General features: G+C 38.1%; 1 protein-coding gene across 9 annotated transcripts in view; it reads left to right on the top strand.

Moving 5' to 3' along the window:
- The window catches only part of TNS3 (tensin 3), a 252,479-nt gene that overhangs the window by 196,310 nt on the left and 38,648 nt on the right, over window positions 1-17,521 (top strand). For all 9 annotated transcript variants that reach the window (XM_076330716.1, XM_076330717.1, XM_076330718.1 and 6 more), the window contains 3 exons: window positions 4,272-4,450; window positions 4,778-4,895; window positions 4,996-5,079. In XM_076330716.1, the coding sequence (XP_076186831.1) occupies window positions 4,272-4,450; window positions 4,778-4,895; window positions 4,996-5,079 (381 nt within the window). The remainder of the gene's footprint in view (window positions 1-4,271; window positions 4,451-4,777; window positions 4,896-4,995; window positions 5,080-17,521) is intronic.

The raw sequence follows: 17,521 nt of genomic DNA on the forward strand, positions 1-17,521 counted from the left end.
AAACCCTGGCACAGGCTTCCTGGAGAGGTGGTTAATGCCCCATGCCTGTCAGTGTTTAAGAGGCATTTGGACAATGCCCTTAATGCCATGCTTTAGCTTTTGGTCAGCCCTGAAGTGGTCAAGCAGTTGGACTGGATGATCATTGTAGATCCCTTCCAACTGAAATATTCTATTCTATTCTGATTCCTTAATACTAAAGGAGAGCAAATTATTATTTTGATAATTTGAAGTACATTATGGAGCCTACAGGTTATTCAAGGAATAAATAACTACTAAATATGTTTTTTGCTTATTTTTAGTGGTAACCAGGATAACGTGAATCTGGAGACTCTAAAGCATTTTTATCCTGTTGTGATTCAATGTTTCATAATCTCTCCCCCCCCCCCCCCCAACCAATTTGAATAAGTTTATTGATAGAGTTTATGTAAGACTTTTCTATAATACATTGCTTTTGTTTAAAAGCAAAAAAACCTCTATCAAGAAAAATAATGCAGAGGAACAGAAGGGTATTTGAGTGGCCTGAAGTAATACTCAAGTCTTTAAACGTGACTGCACCTGTTCATGCACAAAGTCATAATGTGATTTAGAGCCCCGTATAGAGCGGTAAAGAACAAGATGTGGAAACTTGCATATTTCTTATGAACTTTGTTTTATAATTATCTGTTGTAAGGGGTTTCCAGTTTGACTGTAATTTGCACAGTTGGCTGCGATACAAACTAGGTAGAAGTTAAGGGAAGGTCTTTGATGGACTGTGCTGGGTTTTGGAAAAGACTAATAGTTCTATTTTACAAATCATAAAGACTTCCATAATGGGCAGAAGGGCTATCGGTCCAGCTTGTTCTTCTACCTCCACAAGAAAAGTTCTTCCTAGAGAGTCCTACCATGTACGCTGTGCTTGCCCCACTCTCACATAAAGCTGGTTTTGAGGCTGGCCCACAAGCCCTGTGAATCAAGTGGAAACATGTAAGTATCATCTTAGTAGTTGTTGTGGGAACTGAAAGTAAATGTGGACCTTTTTAATGGTGTGCCTCATGCACTCGGTAAATACAAACATGTATAACACATGAAGAGTTAACATAATAGTTTTTGAAGTTTAGCTGGGACAACTGCTAATATACGAGATGGAGCACTGTTGTTGACATGCCACTGCAGACAAGATTTTTAGCTTAGTGTTGTTTTCTTTCTAATAGTTATAAATACCTCTCAATAGTACTCCAGGAAAGCTAAGCAGCTAAAGAAACCAAACAAAGATTAACCTTTAACCACTGGCCATGCTTCTGTTAGCTGTAGCATTGGCATGGTGATAACCATCTGACAAGATAAATGCTTGATGCTGTTCTGATGCCAATCTGTTGGAATGTTATTATTTGTTCTTCAGGGAAAACAAAATTATTTTTGTAGTTCACAAGGGAAAAGAGAGAAATGAGAGTATACAAAATGCTTTCAAAGAAATAAATATGTGCTCCTGGGATATTTATGAAGCTCTGCCAAAACTTTAAGCTAAACTACAAGAACAAAACCGAATGATGTGACTTCTAGGAAGCCTTGGCTCCTGACACTTTCCACTGTAAAAGATGTCTTTTAAATTAATAACTGTAAATATCTGTTACATTAAGTGAGGCAGCTCTGAAGTACATTCACGAAACTAATAAACTACGTAAAAGTAATTTTTTGTTGACCTCATCACTTAATTTTCATCTCTTAGACTCAAGTTACTTGCTTTAAGCTTTATTGCAATATATCAGCTCAACTTCTCCCCTCTGTTGTCCAACATCTGCTGGGAATTTGATACGTAAAGCACTTCCAGTCTATTTAAAGAAAATGTCCGGTTTCCCTGAGATACCTCTTTGCAGCTTTCTGAGGACTATGTTAACTTCGTAGAAATTACAAGCTTCACAAGTGTATGAATACTAATAACATGAGTGTACAAATATCATTGATGACGAAGCCCTCTCATTAGCATGACAAATAAAATCTGCACTAAATTTTAAGGTCTGTTTTGACCCATCCAAAAGGTAGACATTCTCTCTCATAAAGTAGTCTATGTGACTGTGTTAAATAGGAGGGGCACATTCAGAAAGAAACTGCCTGTACCTTAGTAACTCGGTTACAAATGGAGTGAAACTCTCATATGCTGTTCCTGGCTCCCATTGCCTCCTGTGGAGGAGCGGTGGGGCTGGGAGTGCTTGGTCTCCGATGGTCTCTTCGAAGGCTGAGATTCTGCACAGTGATTCCCACTCATTTTTTCTTTACAGAAATAAAAAAAGAATTCCAATGCAAAAAGTTGGTAAATTCTGGAGTAGTATGAACTCTGTCTACATTCCTAAGTGTCTTCAATTTCACTAGAAATCTTCATGGCTTTTTAGCATCACTTAAAGAGGTTTGGAAGATATTTGTGATTTCATGTCCTTTTCTGGCTTTGGAGATCTTGTTTGATGCATCTAGTTTGCTCACAGTGTCTTCAGAAGATGCTCTTTCCACCTGAAAGACCATACATAAAGTTTCTAGTCAGGGGAAAAAGGGTTAAATAAGTGTTTAAAATATGGGTGCTTTAAAAGTATTTTAGTTTTCAAAGTTGTACCATAAAAACAGAATCTCAGCTGTGTCTTTCCCAGGATGTGCTAGGTATATTTATATTGACTCGATAGAATAAATAACTGGCTAAATTTGGACCCTGAATTTTAACCCTATTGGTGGAATTTTCAAAAAGTGACTAGTAGGGGTTTGTTTATTTTTTTGCTTTAGTAGTAGTTACTGTCACACTGGCTGTGATGGTAGCAGAGCTGGATTTCTGAAAGTGTCTAATTCTGTAGTTTTACAAGAGATTTATTAATATTTTTAGGATAAGCCACTACTTGCCAGCAAGTTACTCAGGTTGATACATATGTGTATCAATGCAGAATCACTTAAGTATCATGGATTTTAGTCTGAAATCCCTGTCTATATTTTAATCTTGAATAAAGACTGTTCTCCTATACATAAACCTATTTGTGTACTGATGCTTTATAATTGTGCTATATAATCAAGGTGAAATATCTATAATACAGGCACTTACGCCACATGCCAGATTTTTACACCTTGGCTTCTATCAGCTACTTTAGATTAGGAAATGGATGTTTGTGGAAGGTGTACACCATTGTCTTTATCTACCGAAGTGACTGGTTCAGCCCTTCTGCTGGTTTAGATGAAGGGCACCCTTTGGACTCCTACTGTTACGGCTCCATGATCAGGGTGTGTAGGAGATGTGCTTAATCAACACATACTTACAGTTGGAAATGATTATGAGAGTTTAGGTGACACCGAGCAATGAAAACAAGTTATTTTAGAAATCCTCAGCTCTTTTAGAGAAATAGCTAATTCTCAAAGATCTTTTTGCATATATAGACAATAAAAACTCTCAGAGGAGTATCTGAAAAGTTGTTACGCATATGGTTATTTTTGTACTGTCCTGTGACTACACAGTAAGGACTACTGAGAGATCCTTATTGTAGACTTATTCTTACAAAGAAGGGTGGAAAAAAGCAATTGCTGCAGGAATATTCTGAAAGTGCCTGTTGGTGGGACTAGATGACTAAGTATGAAGTCCTGCTAATCATAAAGCTGTATCTAATGACTCTCTTAATAGTGACTTTGGAAACAAATACTGCTTTATGCCCTTGAATACCCTGGATTGTTCTGCTGGCTCAGCTTACTCTTGTGCTCCGTTCCTCAGACTCCAAAAGGTTACAGCTCCTGTGTGTATCTAATACCTGATTTTTGTGATTAACTGTGATTGCCATGCGTGTCACAAAAGGTGTACAGTGAACTGGGTTTATAAGGGCCAGGGTCTGTGTTAGCTAAAAAGAAGCTGTTTTTTCTGGGAACATGCAGTCCTGGAAAGCAGCAGTGGTTTTGCTGCAGAGAGCTGCTGTGTGTCAGGGATGGAAAGAGAGGTTTCCCATTTGGCTGCCCATAGTGGCCCCTGCTGGCAGGCTCTACCGGTGGCACTGGGGGTAACCTCTTCCAAAAATGAGCGTCAGTAGAAACACGCTGCTTCACTCCTCTGGAACCAGGTGTACTGCAAATATGTTCCAACTTGTGTCAGCAAGGCTAACTACAGCTGATTTTTTTTTTTTTCCCCCCACCTGTGTGATTTTGTAAAGCAGGTATGAAACCAGTTATTTCATAAGCATTCTTGAACAGAATCACTGAAGGCACAATACTGAAGTTTGTTTTAACAGCTCTAACTGAAAAAAAAATATTTATTAATCAGTTTACCTATTTGTTTTCAGCAACAGATATGCAAGATGACAATGCAACAGGGGGAAGGATCAGAAAGTTAAGTGTTGGGCAGTATGACAATGATGTCCCTGGGCAGCCATTGTATAACAGGTGTGGATGGATGAAGTCTCCTGCTACTGACCAGGCTGTAGATCCAGGATCACCGATTCCTGTAGGGGAGACTAAGGAGGTAAACAATGAAGAATTTTTCAAGAAATATTTATTGAAGTGAATGTTCAGTGTCCAAAATCCATGTGAAGCAACTGGGCAGTTGCATCATGGCAATAAGAAGAACAAATGACTGTAGTTATCTCAGAATGCAGTTCAGTGTTTAAGGATGTCCTGCTCTTGTCCTCTCTGTGCGTTTGCATGTTTTCAGTGTTCCAAGATCTCTCTGCTGGAAGAGTGGATCAGATTATATGAAACCTTCTGTAATCGGGTGAAAAATGCCCCACTGTGTTGTAGGGTTAAGTGGGAATTTCCACACTGCAATTTTGCTTTTTTGTGTCCTTTCTAGATGGCTGTTGCACATTACCAAGATGAAGTAGATGGGGGAATCTTCTCCCCAACAGAAAATGGAAATGAAGCTGTCCTGTCCACAACAGCTTTTCCCCTGTCACCAGAGACATCATATGGTAAGGAAATGTCTGTCTCTCTCTTATTTATTTATTTTAATAGCACCATTAACATTTTAGCTGTTACTGAAGAGGAATTGTACTTTTTCTTCTCTCCTAGTGAAAACACCTCCACTATACCACCAGCGGATTCCCTCCAGCCAAAAGGTCAGCAGCCCGTCTGAGCTGTACAGAACCAGTCCTGGTAAGATACCCCTACTTCTTAAGTAATTTGAAACTGAACTGTGTATGAAGGCAACTAACACAACAGTGGTTATTCCTTTATAAATAGGACATATACGTGGTGAATTTAAAAGACATGTGCAAGTCGGAGAAATAGAATTTAGCAGTACTATTTTAATCATATCAAAAAGAAGTAAACAATGAAGAATTATCCAAGAAAGATTTAATGCCATTAATTGCCAACAGGGAGTCCCATGTTCATGTTCAGTGTCCAAAATCAGTGTGGAGCAATTAGGGAGTTGCATCATGGCAGTAAGAGGAAATGCAGTTCAGTGTTTGAGGCTGTCCTGCTCTTGTCCTTTCTATGGGTTTGCGTGGTTTCAATGTTCCACGATCTCTCTGCTGATATTTGATAATATCAAAATAGTACTGTCGGGAGACTTGAGTTCCTTGTGATTTTTAGTAGGTTTTGTCTCCATCTGAGGAAATCCATGTTGCCATCTTGCCAGGCAAGTGAAGCTGACAACAGAGCTTGGCAGTAGCTATGCTCAAGTCAGGGAGATGCTTAATCAAAGGAATGAATGTTCTGGAGGGTTTTTTGCCACAACAGTTTGTAAATGAGCAAGCATGGAAAAGTAGTTGGTAATAGATGATTACATGGTTAAAGATTTAATGTGATCTACCTATGAATTTTATTAATAAAGGATTCTTCTTTGAGGCCTTAACTCTTTGCTGCTAAAAATATCAGCAAAGCTGTTGTTAGCTGTGACCTCTTCTGTGCAAAATTATTTTAAAACAATAAGTTTAAAAAAAAAAAGTATTTCACATGACTGCATCAGAAAGTGCTGGACAGAGAAGGAAGCCAACATAATTTATTTAAAACCTGAATAAAAATCACAGACATTCATTTAAATTGTATGCATTAGAAGATGTTCAGATGATAATTCATGTGTATATATAGTTTTATTGCTTAGGCTATGACTGTCTTCTTAGGCAGGATCTTGATAGTAGAGTTTCCAATAAATTTGATGGTGGATTTTGATGCCATAATAGTTAGTGTTGTGTTTTTAACTTTGGAAAAAAAAAAACCTTCCTGTTTAATTTGCCTCATTTAATAGTTATCAAAAGCAAGTAACATCAACACAGAATAAAATTATCTTTAGTAATAAAGCAATCTTCTACTCAGTTCAAGACTTTATGGTTCAGTTGCTGTGGCTTTGTCCTTTACTCTCTCAACTCTTAAACAATTAGTGGTAGATATCCTCCTGAGGGCAGCTTTAGCAAATCAATTACAGGTTGCTTACGTTGAATTAATCTACTGAACACTTAGTTGTTAAATGTTTTCCATCACTGTTGCTAAGAGTTAGGACTTGCCCTGGAAAATTTTGTGGCTTTCAGTGTATTTCTCTATTTTGTTGGTGATTCTCCTGCTTAATTCCAAATGCTGTCATTTCTCAAACGCTGGGTTTAGATACTCAGTTAACGGGACACTGAAAATAATTACTGTAGCTTAGACCAAAGCAGGTAATTCTCTCTTTGAATGCCCCTTTAAAAATGATGCTCAGGGTGTACTGAATGCTACAGGTTAAGTGTGCAGCTCCCTGTGGCTTTGTTTTTAGCCGCAAACATAACATACTTTGACACTAAGGTTAAAGGTGTATGAGGTGGGTCAGCTAGAAAACATGCAATACACCATTAGCGAGCACCTCTAAGAAATGTTAGTTGGGTGACTTTCCCACCAGAGCACAGAAACTTCTATTGCCAGAGGCAATATTAGAATCCTACTTTAAATATTTTTTTCTTTTCTCTCTTTTCCCTTCACTATTCTACTTTATTTATTGCCTGAATCTACAGTAAGTATCTATTTACTGTATTTACTTGCTTCTGTGTCTTCTGACTTTGTCAAGAAGTGAAGAAGATGTCTTCTCATTACTTTTGCTACCAATCCCTAATTCACGGCTAGAGCAAGAGCGTTGTGTTTTGTGTGTTGAATGAGGCCACGAATCTGAAGGGAACAGAAGCAGCTCTAATGCACGTGCAACAAAGGTGACTCTAACAGTATGCACTTTGCAAGAATTCTTACAGCCCCAATTTTTAGTACTTTCCTTTGCAGCCTTGCTCTTCTTTTAAATGTTTTCATGGTTTTTATTTTGGTAGAAGTTGGGAAACATTCTGACTTCTCCAGAGATTTTCAACAGATTGAGGCCTTTGGAGTCATGGACTCTGGAGTCTTAATTTCTGCCATTAAGATATTGTTCCTTTTGTCTCAGTTCAGATCACCCTTGAATTCAGAATTGTTTTGTTCTGCATCTCAGCTTTGCTGCTTATCTGCATTCCAAGTTAGTAGTGAGGATGCTGTAACATCTGGCTACCAATTATCTAGATATATTACTGTCTTCTTTCCTCCCTCCTTCCTTGTAGAGAATAGCTTTCAGTGTTAGTTAGCACTTACCATATCAAGGGAGAACTACTGTGGTTTTCTAAAAGTATACATTTTAAAAGAACAATACATGGGTTTATGTATTCTATATTCAAGAATTACAATGACATCCAGTTTTTATGTATACAAAATGATAAAATTATCTGTTCTTTTGTAAGTTATTCTTGTTGTGAACTGTGTACCTTATATCTTGAATGCATCTAATTCTGATTCTTAAACTACTTATTGAAGTGAAGGGCACTATCTTCACTGAAGCCTGACAAAACCCCATACAAAATGGTGCTCTGTTAGCCCTAGAAATCTCAATTTTCTTTCCAGGTGACACCACTTTGTTAGGGAAAGTCAGTCCAGTGGTGTTATGTACGTCTCCCTTTCGTTAGCTATGCCCTACCTCTTCTTTCTCCCCATACATTTCTTTAAGATGCCCTGCCTGTGCCAGCTAGAAAGAGCAGGATTCCTTTCCAGAGCCTTGTTCTTTCTCAGACGGGAGCAAGTTTAACCTCCCTCAGTCTCTGTTCAGGCACGCAGTCCTTTTGTGTCTGCGCTGCTGTGCCAGTGATCGCTTGCTGCCATGGTTTCATTGCCCTTTTCCTCACTTCACATAGCTTGCAAGTAATACAGCACCCACGGAGTTCATTCTGAATTATCTTTTGAAAGACACCTTGTTTCTTAAGACAAACTTGAGCAGTCTATAAATTGGCTAGTTTTATAAATACCCCATGAAAAAGCAGGCTCCAGATAGAACCCAGATACAGCTCTCTGAGTAACACAATAGCCATTATATATCCCACGGGAGAGTCCCACACATCAGTGAAGGAACAGAAGCACTATTTGTAGACCATTTTGAAGCTTATAAAGGCTCTCTTGTCTCAGACAGCATACAGCTAATTGAAGTCCCTTTGTATATAGAAGTAACAAATAAAACTGTAGCAAGCTCTTTGCCAGAGGACTGAACTCTGGCTAATCACCCCTGCCACTCCACCCCTCAGGCTGGACGTGAGGAGCTGCCCCTTCTTCAGCCCTGGCCAAAGCACAGACAGAGCTTTGCAGAAAATCTGCATTCACAAACAGGCACTGTCTTGCAGCAGAAAGCAGGGATCTGTGGAACAAGGGAAGATTGTCTATAATCCTTTATCCGTGTACTGACAAAGAGAAGACATGATGTCCTGTATTTCCATCTTTTCTGAACAGCCTAAGTAAACTTGGGTAGTTCAAGCAGTGCATATGGTGGAATGATAGCACTGCTACTGGTATGAGGAATCTCAGAGCCTTCAAGCATGTGTAAGGCCTTGCCTTTTCATACCTGCCATGGAGCTTAGCCTAGGTACTGTACTCAAAGCTTGTGTTAGGCATACGAGCTGCATCTTTTCTAAAAATTGTCAAAAGGTCATCTTTTCTCCTCATGCTGTCATGAAACTCTTCAAGACCAGACACTGGTGTATTGCCACAGTTTTTCTCATACAGACTCTGTTTTTATCTGACAGAGACATTGTGATCCTAAATTCCCCCCCATTGACTAACATAGGCTTACTCTGTTACATCACCCAGTGGAGTGATGAGTGTTTCATAAATCTCTCAGAAGGCAAAACCACAACCTAACAGATATCCTCAATACTGCATAATTCTATTGCTGATTATAATTTTATATTCTTGTAATTTCATACTGTTATTCCAGGATTGTCATTTCTTCCGGTCACTGAGTGGCAAGGGAAATGAAATGTACTGCTTAATTCTTCGATAAAAAAAGTCAAGGTTCTGAACTGAAAATGTTTTCTGTGTGTCAGGAGGGTTAGTAGCATAGGGAATAAAAGTGATACTAATTTGTGAGAGGGAAAAATTCCCAGTTTATGATGTGCAGAAACCTTCTGCACAATATGAAAAGGTTTCCTATAATATTTATTTATACCTGCCTTCCTCTCCTCCCCTTAACTCTTTGTATAAGGTATACATGTCCAAAGCAAGAGATAGGTATGGAACTTTTCCAGACATCTGGGTTTATTTGCTTAGAACATCAGTGCATCCACTTCAGTGGATGGTTATCGTAAGCTCTGTCCTCCTGGAAACAAAGGTGCATTTTGTTTTTTGCTGTTGTTGAGGGTTTGGGTTTGGGTTTTTTGGGGTTGTTTTGTTTTCTTTTGTAAGTTTTGTCTTGGTTTTTTGTTTGTTTTAAACATCGAGGCTATTAATGAGCAATAAAAAATACAAGTAGAGGCAAGAAATTTATGATGTTTACTACAAGGCAGATAGACAAGGTCTGTGTTATGTTTTTCATTTTCCTGCAATTGACCTTGACATGTTTAACTTGTGGCTAAATACAGTGCTTATCTCCACAATATTTTTATAATGAAACAGCTAATGTTTCTTAGTTATGATAAAATACACCCTTTATTAGTGCATATGAAGCCTCATAGGCTTCAGGAGCAAGTAGGAAAGGACTCGGTTCTCCTGTTTGGATTCTACCAACATGAATTTAATCAGGTCTTCCAGAAAGAGCACATGGAATGCTGTAAAGCATAGTCATAAATGTTCAGAGGCTACTGAACACTGAAGTCAATATAATGTGCTATGTTCTGTGTCACACTTTTTCCTCCCTGGATTACTTCCATTGACACATCAGCTCAGTAAAACTAACCTTTATACTTTTTACTGCACGAAATTTGGAGATGACGATGTATTTTCAAGTCTTTATTGTCACAGACCTCCTTCCCTTTGCGCCGCTGATTATAATACAGTTCTTAACATACCTTTCAATTACAAACATGGAAATTTTGTATCTTGTCTGGCCTGTGAAGAAAGAAGCAATGCTTATTATCAGCGATTTCAGTCTGGTAATCCAAATTCACAGCAAAGATGATAATGTTCCATCTTGGGTGCTAAATAGGTTAACGGTTTCATTTAATTTGCATCAATCTGAATGGTGGAAAATATGTTGTAACAGAGAACCAAACTGAAACTGAAAATAACTTGAAATACTTGTAGTCTATGCCTGCTTTTAGTGAGTGATATTAACCAAAATACTTACAGTTTAAGTGTCTACAACTTAGCTGTTTGGTAATCAGCTTTAATTGAGCCTTTTTTTTTTACCCCCCACTCAGTTTGGCTAAGATTTTCATGGGCGGTGTTCTCCCAGTGCACACTGATTAACTTACCAAAGCTTTATTCTCTGGCTTAGAGATAAGAATGAAATGATTTAGAGATTAATCCATTTAGCTAGCTAAATATGGACTGGTTTTGTTTATAGCCATGTTATGTGTTTCTACATAAAACTTTACAAAATCTGTACGTATTTTAGCCACTCATTAAACATTCTAGTCATTGATTCAGAGGAGTAAGGAATACAAATACATATACCTGAATATAAAAAGCTAGGGAGTGCCAAGTTCACGGAAGATAGTATGTGATGAAGAAGCAATGGGACAATATAAATGTGTTTTTCTTTGGCTGGCTGATATGTTAAAGCTGACAAAAGATGCTATTCTTGTTACTGAATTTTCATAAGAAAGCTCATTGTCTAAAGTATACTCTGTCTTGCATTGGTTTTGGATACTGTAGTTTGATAAAATATTCTGGAACATGAATATATTTTGGTTTGTAGCCAATATTGTATCTGATCACAGAATCAAAGATTCTTTAAATCTGATGTTTATGTCAAGACAAAGATATTTCATGGTAAAATGTTCTTATGGCCCCGTGAGCTAGAATTCTGCAAGGGATGGGGTTTGGTGTGACTTACAGGTTGAACATCATGTTGAACGTGAGACAAATTCATGTGCTACAGATGGTCATGGAAAATATGTTGACTTTGAGTGCTAGCAGAATGCATAATCTAGTGCATATGTACGTAATGCCATGTGCAGCTGCTCTACAATCCTGCAGAATTTAAAAAAAAAAAAAAAAAAAAAGGATGGTTGGGTGCTTCAGCCATTACATTGAAGAGGTGATCAGTGAAGCTAGTCACTGTTTCCTCTTCCTCCTCCCCTCACTTTTGAAGCAGGATTTCCATCTGGACAGAAGCACTGTGATCACAGATCAGAACAAGCTTTAAGCCATATCCTGCCCTGTTAAAATTGCGTTGGAGAATGAATCGGGTACTGATTTGGAAAGACTTTCTGGTTTATACTGTGTGTTTCACCTTCTGTGAAAGTATTCACAGTGCTCTTTTTTCTTGGTTTTACTGGATGACTTTTCATTCCACGTGGGGAGAGTGCTGACTGATAAGCAAATACAAGAACTCTAAAAAGCAAAAGTTAACAGCCCTCTGAGAGGCTGGTTGGCACTGTCGGCATTATCCATTTGAACCAAGACACTGCTGAAAAGTTACATGGAGCCTTCTGCCTAAAATAGCAAATGTTAACTTTTCTCACAGGGAAATGAGTATCCAGGTGGCAGGGGCCCTAAATGTAGAAACAAGCTCTCCACTTTCTCACCCACTCATTTTGTCCTCAAGTCAAATGTTGAACTGTGTTAAAGGAATGGTAGATCTTGTGACAAAAATGCTGTCCTGCAGGAATTCATATGTAATAAGATTTTTAGCTCAGGACATTTTTAAAGTCTCTTATACGTTTTAAGTCTTCCATCAATGGTAGCCCAATAGGTCTGACTGCTCCTCGATCCCACACTAACACCATTAAAGCAAATAACTGCTGATAGGTTCTTCTTCAAGAAGACCCACCCTGTAGACTTCATCCCTTATTTGGGGCACCTCACTTTAATCCAGTCTGTCTACTATTTGTTTGGTCTTGACTCACTTTTTATAATGCTGTGAATTTAAAATGAAACAACTGCCTTTTTTCAAAAGGAGTTATTAACTGAGAAAAACCTGGAACCAGCAGCAACACAGAAAACAGCACCTGCATGCTTGGCAATACAGTCCACTAGAAACTCTCTTCACTGCATATCTTGGCAGTTGACAGCCACACAACATTGAGGCTTTGATTCTGTCTTCAAAGCCTGCATTGCAGGTGCTCCCAAGCCCTGCAAAGACTGTCTGGCTATCAGTGGCCTTGAGTGCCCCACACGGCTGCGCTGTACTGCAACAATGGAAGCGCCTGCCACCAAAGTAAGACTAGTGAGTATTTAGGACAGACGCTTTTCAACAGATGGCCCACAAGTGTAGAATTTACTCACAGTGCATAACAGAATGACCGCAAACCTTGTGGCATTTTCAACAAATTATAAAGCATGCTGCTTCTGCGTGATTTTCCTGCATAACAAAACATTTGAGGGGGAAAAACCCCAAGAATATAAGGGAAATTGCAGGGGTGGGACCTGAGCTTTGTGCTTTTTATCTAATGCGTTTATATGATGAAATGCTTGACTGGTGACTGCAAAATAAACATGAGATAGACCAATGAACCCTCATAATTTGAATTAGCTGTTAGAAATACGTGGGCAATTTGAGGACTTACCACCATTTCAAAATGATACACAGAAAAGCTCGTGACTTGCATAAAAGGCTGTGTTGCATTAATCTCTGTTCATTGTGCACTGTCAGCATTACCAATTGAAGCACGCAAATATACTACTAATAAATGTACTAAATATATTTATGAGTTACAGTAACACGTTGGAAAAATAAGTGGCCCACGATTTTTCTGACATTTCAGAAAGCAAATAAAAAAAAGTATGCTAGGAAATTCAGAGTCGCTTGATTCGTTCTAAGACGTGGTTATATTTATCAAGCGGTAGGTACTGAGCTTTTGGAGTATCACCTTTAGTATATTCCTGTTCTCTGTAAAAATGAAGTTTTGCATAAGATACTTGGCTATCATGGTTAGTAAATTGCACCAAGATTATATGGTGAGCACTCACTTATGTGCTCTCTCCCTTTCTCTTTCTCTCTGTTTACCATTTTGCAAACCCAGTTGTGTGTTCTGGAAGATGCTCATTGATATTTTTCTTTGTAAACAGATGAAGCAGTGCTTCATTTTGTTATATTTCTTTAACTACATAGGTATTTTATCCAACAAACAGACATTTACAATAAACAATTAAAACTTCTGATTTAAGTATTGGATTTAAGGTTAATCCTTGTTGTTTGCATGTTGCTTACTTATTTTCAAAAAGTCTTGAAAAATCACACAATTCCTTTAATAGCCTTTGGAATTGTCAGTTTGCTTTCATTTATTTTCACCTCCTGCCCTCTTCCACCACCCCCTGCTCTGAAAACCTGATATATGAGATTTCTCTTATTTTTATATATATATACACACACACACAGAGACACTTTTTTCCCAAGTGACTTTATGATCCCTGAGGGGCCACAGGTACATTGAATTTTTTCCCCTCCATTCCCAGAAGGTTTGGCACCGATGTAACACTTGAAATGGGAAAAGTGGGAGAAAATTCCTGGAGAGGAAAAAACTACGTGTGTGTGTTGGGGGAGAAACAGCAGGAGGGAAGCTGGGGAGTAGAGTCACTACAGCTGGGGCTGAGGGATGTAATGAAGGTATATTCAGAAGAACTAGTACAGAAAGCAGAATAGATTCTTTGATTTTTTCAGTCCATCAAACACAGTGTTAAAAGCACAATCTCTAAATGGGGTGTAAATAAAATTAAGTCTGAATAGTACTGCATCTGTAGGATTTCAAGAAAAACAATGTGAAGGCAGTCTGAGTATTTCAATCACACTGCTAGTTTGTGCCCACTATTGTCATTGGATTTCCTGAATATTCTCAGTTTGTGGCAGTGCTCTCACAATATTTTAAGAATTTGTCCAGAAAGCTTCAAGAATAAAGTAAATGAAAATGAAATTCTTTGCTGGGAGATTATAAAACAGCTATGAAGATAATGTAGTGCTGCAGGTGAGATGTTCTGGATCTGTGGGGTAGTCATTAGGATCCCTGAACTTGATCTGAGTACCAGATAAATTCTAGGAAATAAAAATTATAATAGAAAGATTATATAGACTTCTTTATTAGAAGATGAAATTGCACCATGTGAGTTTTATCGCTTTCAAAAAGCCTGAAAAAATTTGTGATTTCTTGTTATTATCATTTATTATATTCAGATTTTTGTTTACACTGTTTTTTGTCTTTGAAGATAAATGGAGAACAAGTTAATGAAATGTATAAGAAGATTAAGGGAACATTCGTTCAGATGTCTTTAATTACTGGAGCCAAGCTGAGCTTTCATTTGTATACATTTACCCACCAATAGCAGAAAGTTGAATCATATAAATGACAGTAAAGTTTATATTGTGTTTATTTTGTTAAAACTGTTTAATGCAAAAAATGGAATAAATGATGTCAAGAGAAGGTTTGTTTTTCCTGAGCACTCAAGAACCCCTCTGTACTGAGGGCAGAGGTGTATTGTAGCTCCTAGTTTCCTAAGATGGGATGCATTAGATTATAAATCCATTCTGCACTCAGTCACGGCAAAATGTTATCCGAAGATTAGCAAAATATTTTTTGTTCTGGAAAACAGTTGGGAGTATTTTAAAAATAGCTTGAGATTATACATTGGTTGCGGCTTTCTTTTTTCATGGTTGTTATTTCCATGCTTTCATATCAGGTCAAAAGAGACTGTATTATTAATACATTTCATTCAGTGCTTTTGAAGGGTGCCTGTTGGTTGTAATTCTCTGCAAACTGATTTGATACCCAGTTGGGAGATGACACGCTCAGAAAGTTGATAAAACTGCCTCGTACTAAGGTATGCATAAACTGTGCATTTGAATAAAAGCTGAGATCTGTGTAAGTAAGAGGGACCTCATATTGCACTCACATCCTTTGAAATAATAAGAACAAGCTCAAACACTATATGAAACAGCGAAGTGTAATGTTAATAAAAATGTTTCTGCTGTGCTTAGACTTTATTTCTTTTATCTTACCATTTATTTCTATGTCTGAGTGGCAGCCTAGCAATTTGAAAACTCTGACTGCCTGTGTTCAATTGCCACAAATACTTTGGCAATGAATTTATGATAAAGGATGTTTGAAAAAGAAGACAAAGTTTAAGAAAACATTAGAAAACAAAATAGAGAATGTTGAATATGTTCAAAATATGTCCTCTGTATGCAACATTCGTTGTAGAAATTTCATTCCAATTTATATTTGCTCTGTCAGGGAGCATACCATACTACCAGTCTATTTGGACCATTGCTAAGCACCAGAGTCAGCTTACCAAGCAGATGCACTAAGAGACTCGTAAATACCTGCATGTCAAAGAACTTTTCAGTTGTCATTCAGGAAATTGATGCATTTTGGAAACTTCAGGTTGAGCTACTCTGAGAGGAAAAGCAGGTCAGAAAAGGCTCATGGGTCACCAGAAGAGAATACCAAAGTAAGGGAGTGTTAGCACTGAGGGTCGCAGCTCTCACACTGAGATTCCTCGTCTGAGGAATCCTCCTCCTATTCCCACTGCTCAGTGCTGAGGGCTGTGAGTTCAGTGGGCATCAGCATTGCAACCAGCAAAGTAAATACTGTGACTTCAGTGCAGTGACATCATATCTGATCGCTTGGGTCTTGACAGGTCTGTACAGTCGTGCTATTAAAGCCAGTGGCATTTACAAGCGTGATTGTCTTCTCCGTTTTCCACCAGCTGAACCTAAATCTTAGGCGTCTTCTAAATCACATTTAGGAGGAGGAGGAGCTTTTTCCATGCAAATCTAATAGCCAATTAGAGTATTCATATGTCACGGGAGAGGTCCAAGGTCATCTTCCTCTTCTGCATGATTATCAGCAGGACTTGAACCAGGCTTTCCTATGCAAGTCTGAAAACTATGATGCTTTTGAGCCACATTTCTTTTTCTGGATTAGTTCATACACATTACTATTTAATGCAAGTTAGAATAACGGGTAGAGCAGGCTTCTCACAGGAGGAAAACTTGAATTCAAATCTGTGGCCTGATTTAGAGGAGGTCCTCTGAACAGGATAGAGGATAAAGGGCTAACTCTATTAGACTGCTTAAAGTCTGTAAGTGTGAAACTCGTGTAAAAATATTCCTTTGGTCTGGAATTGTCAGCTTTCTACTGTAGCATAAAACCTCCCTTGTGCAGTGTTTATTACCTAGCCTTAGGTGACCAAATGAACATGATTCTTCCAAAGTTCACCTTTCTCATCTATTACATGGCAAATCCAGGCTTGTGCCCTGGGGCTTTGAATTCCATTCAGCAGCAATACATCTGAAAGTTTAATTGTGTAGTGTGCAGCTTACATCCTTCCTGTAGCTCTAGTCCAAAGGCATTTTCTCCTGAGAGAAAGCAGTAGCATTATCTGGTATTTATTTCTTTATTTAAGGGGGTTTTTATATTTGCCGTCCAAGATAACTGACTGTACTTGGAATATGCACCTATTAGCTGAAAAGATTATGACATTTCCAAAGGTGCTGAATGCATTTTTTCGTTATCTTCACTGGTATCTATGAGAGCTCATAATTTCTAAAATTCAGGCGATAAAATAAACAGTGTAATTCTGAAGTTGTAAATGCCAAAAAAATGTTGTTTACATCATCAAATTATTACACAGGAAAAAAATGTGTTTATACAAGCCTTCAGTGTTGTAACTTTTGATCATGGTCTCAAAGCAGATGTGCCTCTTCAGTTAAACTTGAAATACACCCTGATAATACACTGGGGGGGGTGGGGTTGGGGTTTTTTCTTTTTTTTTTTTTTCCCCTCTCTAAGAACCAGTGAAAAATTGATTACTTGAGAGGTTTCTGAAGCACTAAGTTTTAGAGAGTTTGGTTTCTATTTTTCCTTCCAGTGGGAAAAAGTCATGCATTTCCCCACATAAATCTGTCATTTGACCAATAACTATCTATGTATGTATTCATTGAAGTATATATGAGTAATATCTTACACATATATAAAAAAAGAGAAGAATCTGAAGCTGAGAAGTAGTCCACCACTGGTTTTTGCTTGTTCTGAAGATGCAAGAGATAAATTTCTGCCAATGGCTTATCAGCAGTTTAACAGAAATACAGGATCGGATGCGCAGGCAGTCTGACAGATGTGGATTGTTTTTACACATACCTGTTGATGCTAGTTAGCAGTGCACGTGGGTAGCATGCATTTTCGAGAGG

This window comes from Aptenodytes patagonicus, chromosome 2 (assembly GCF_965638725.1).
Source record: "Aptenodytes patagonicus chromosome 2, bAptPat1.pri.cur, whole genome shotgun sequence".
Lineage (NCBI taxonomy): Eukaryota > Metazoa > Chordata > Aves > Sphenisciformes > Spheniscidae > Aptenodytes > Aptenodytes patagonicus.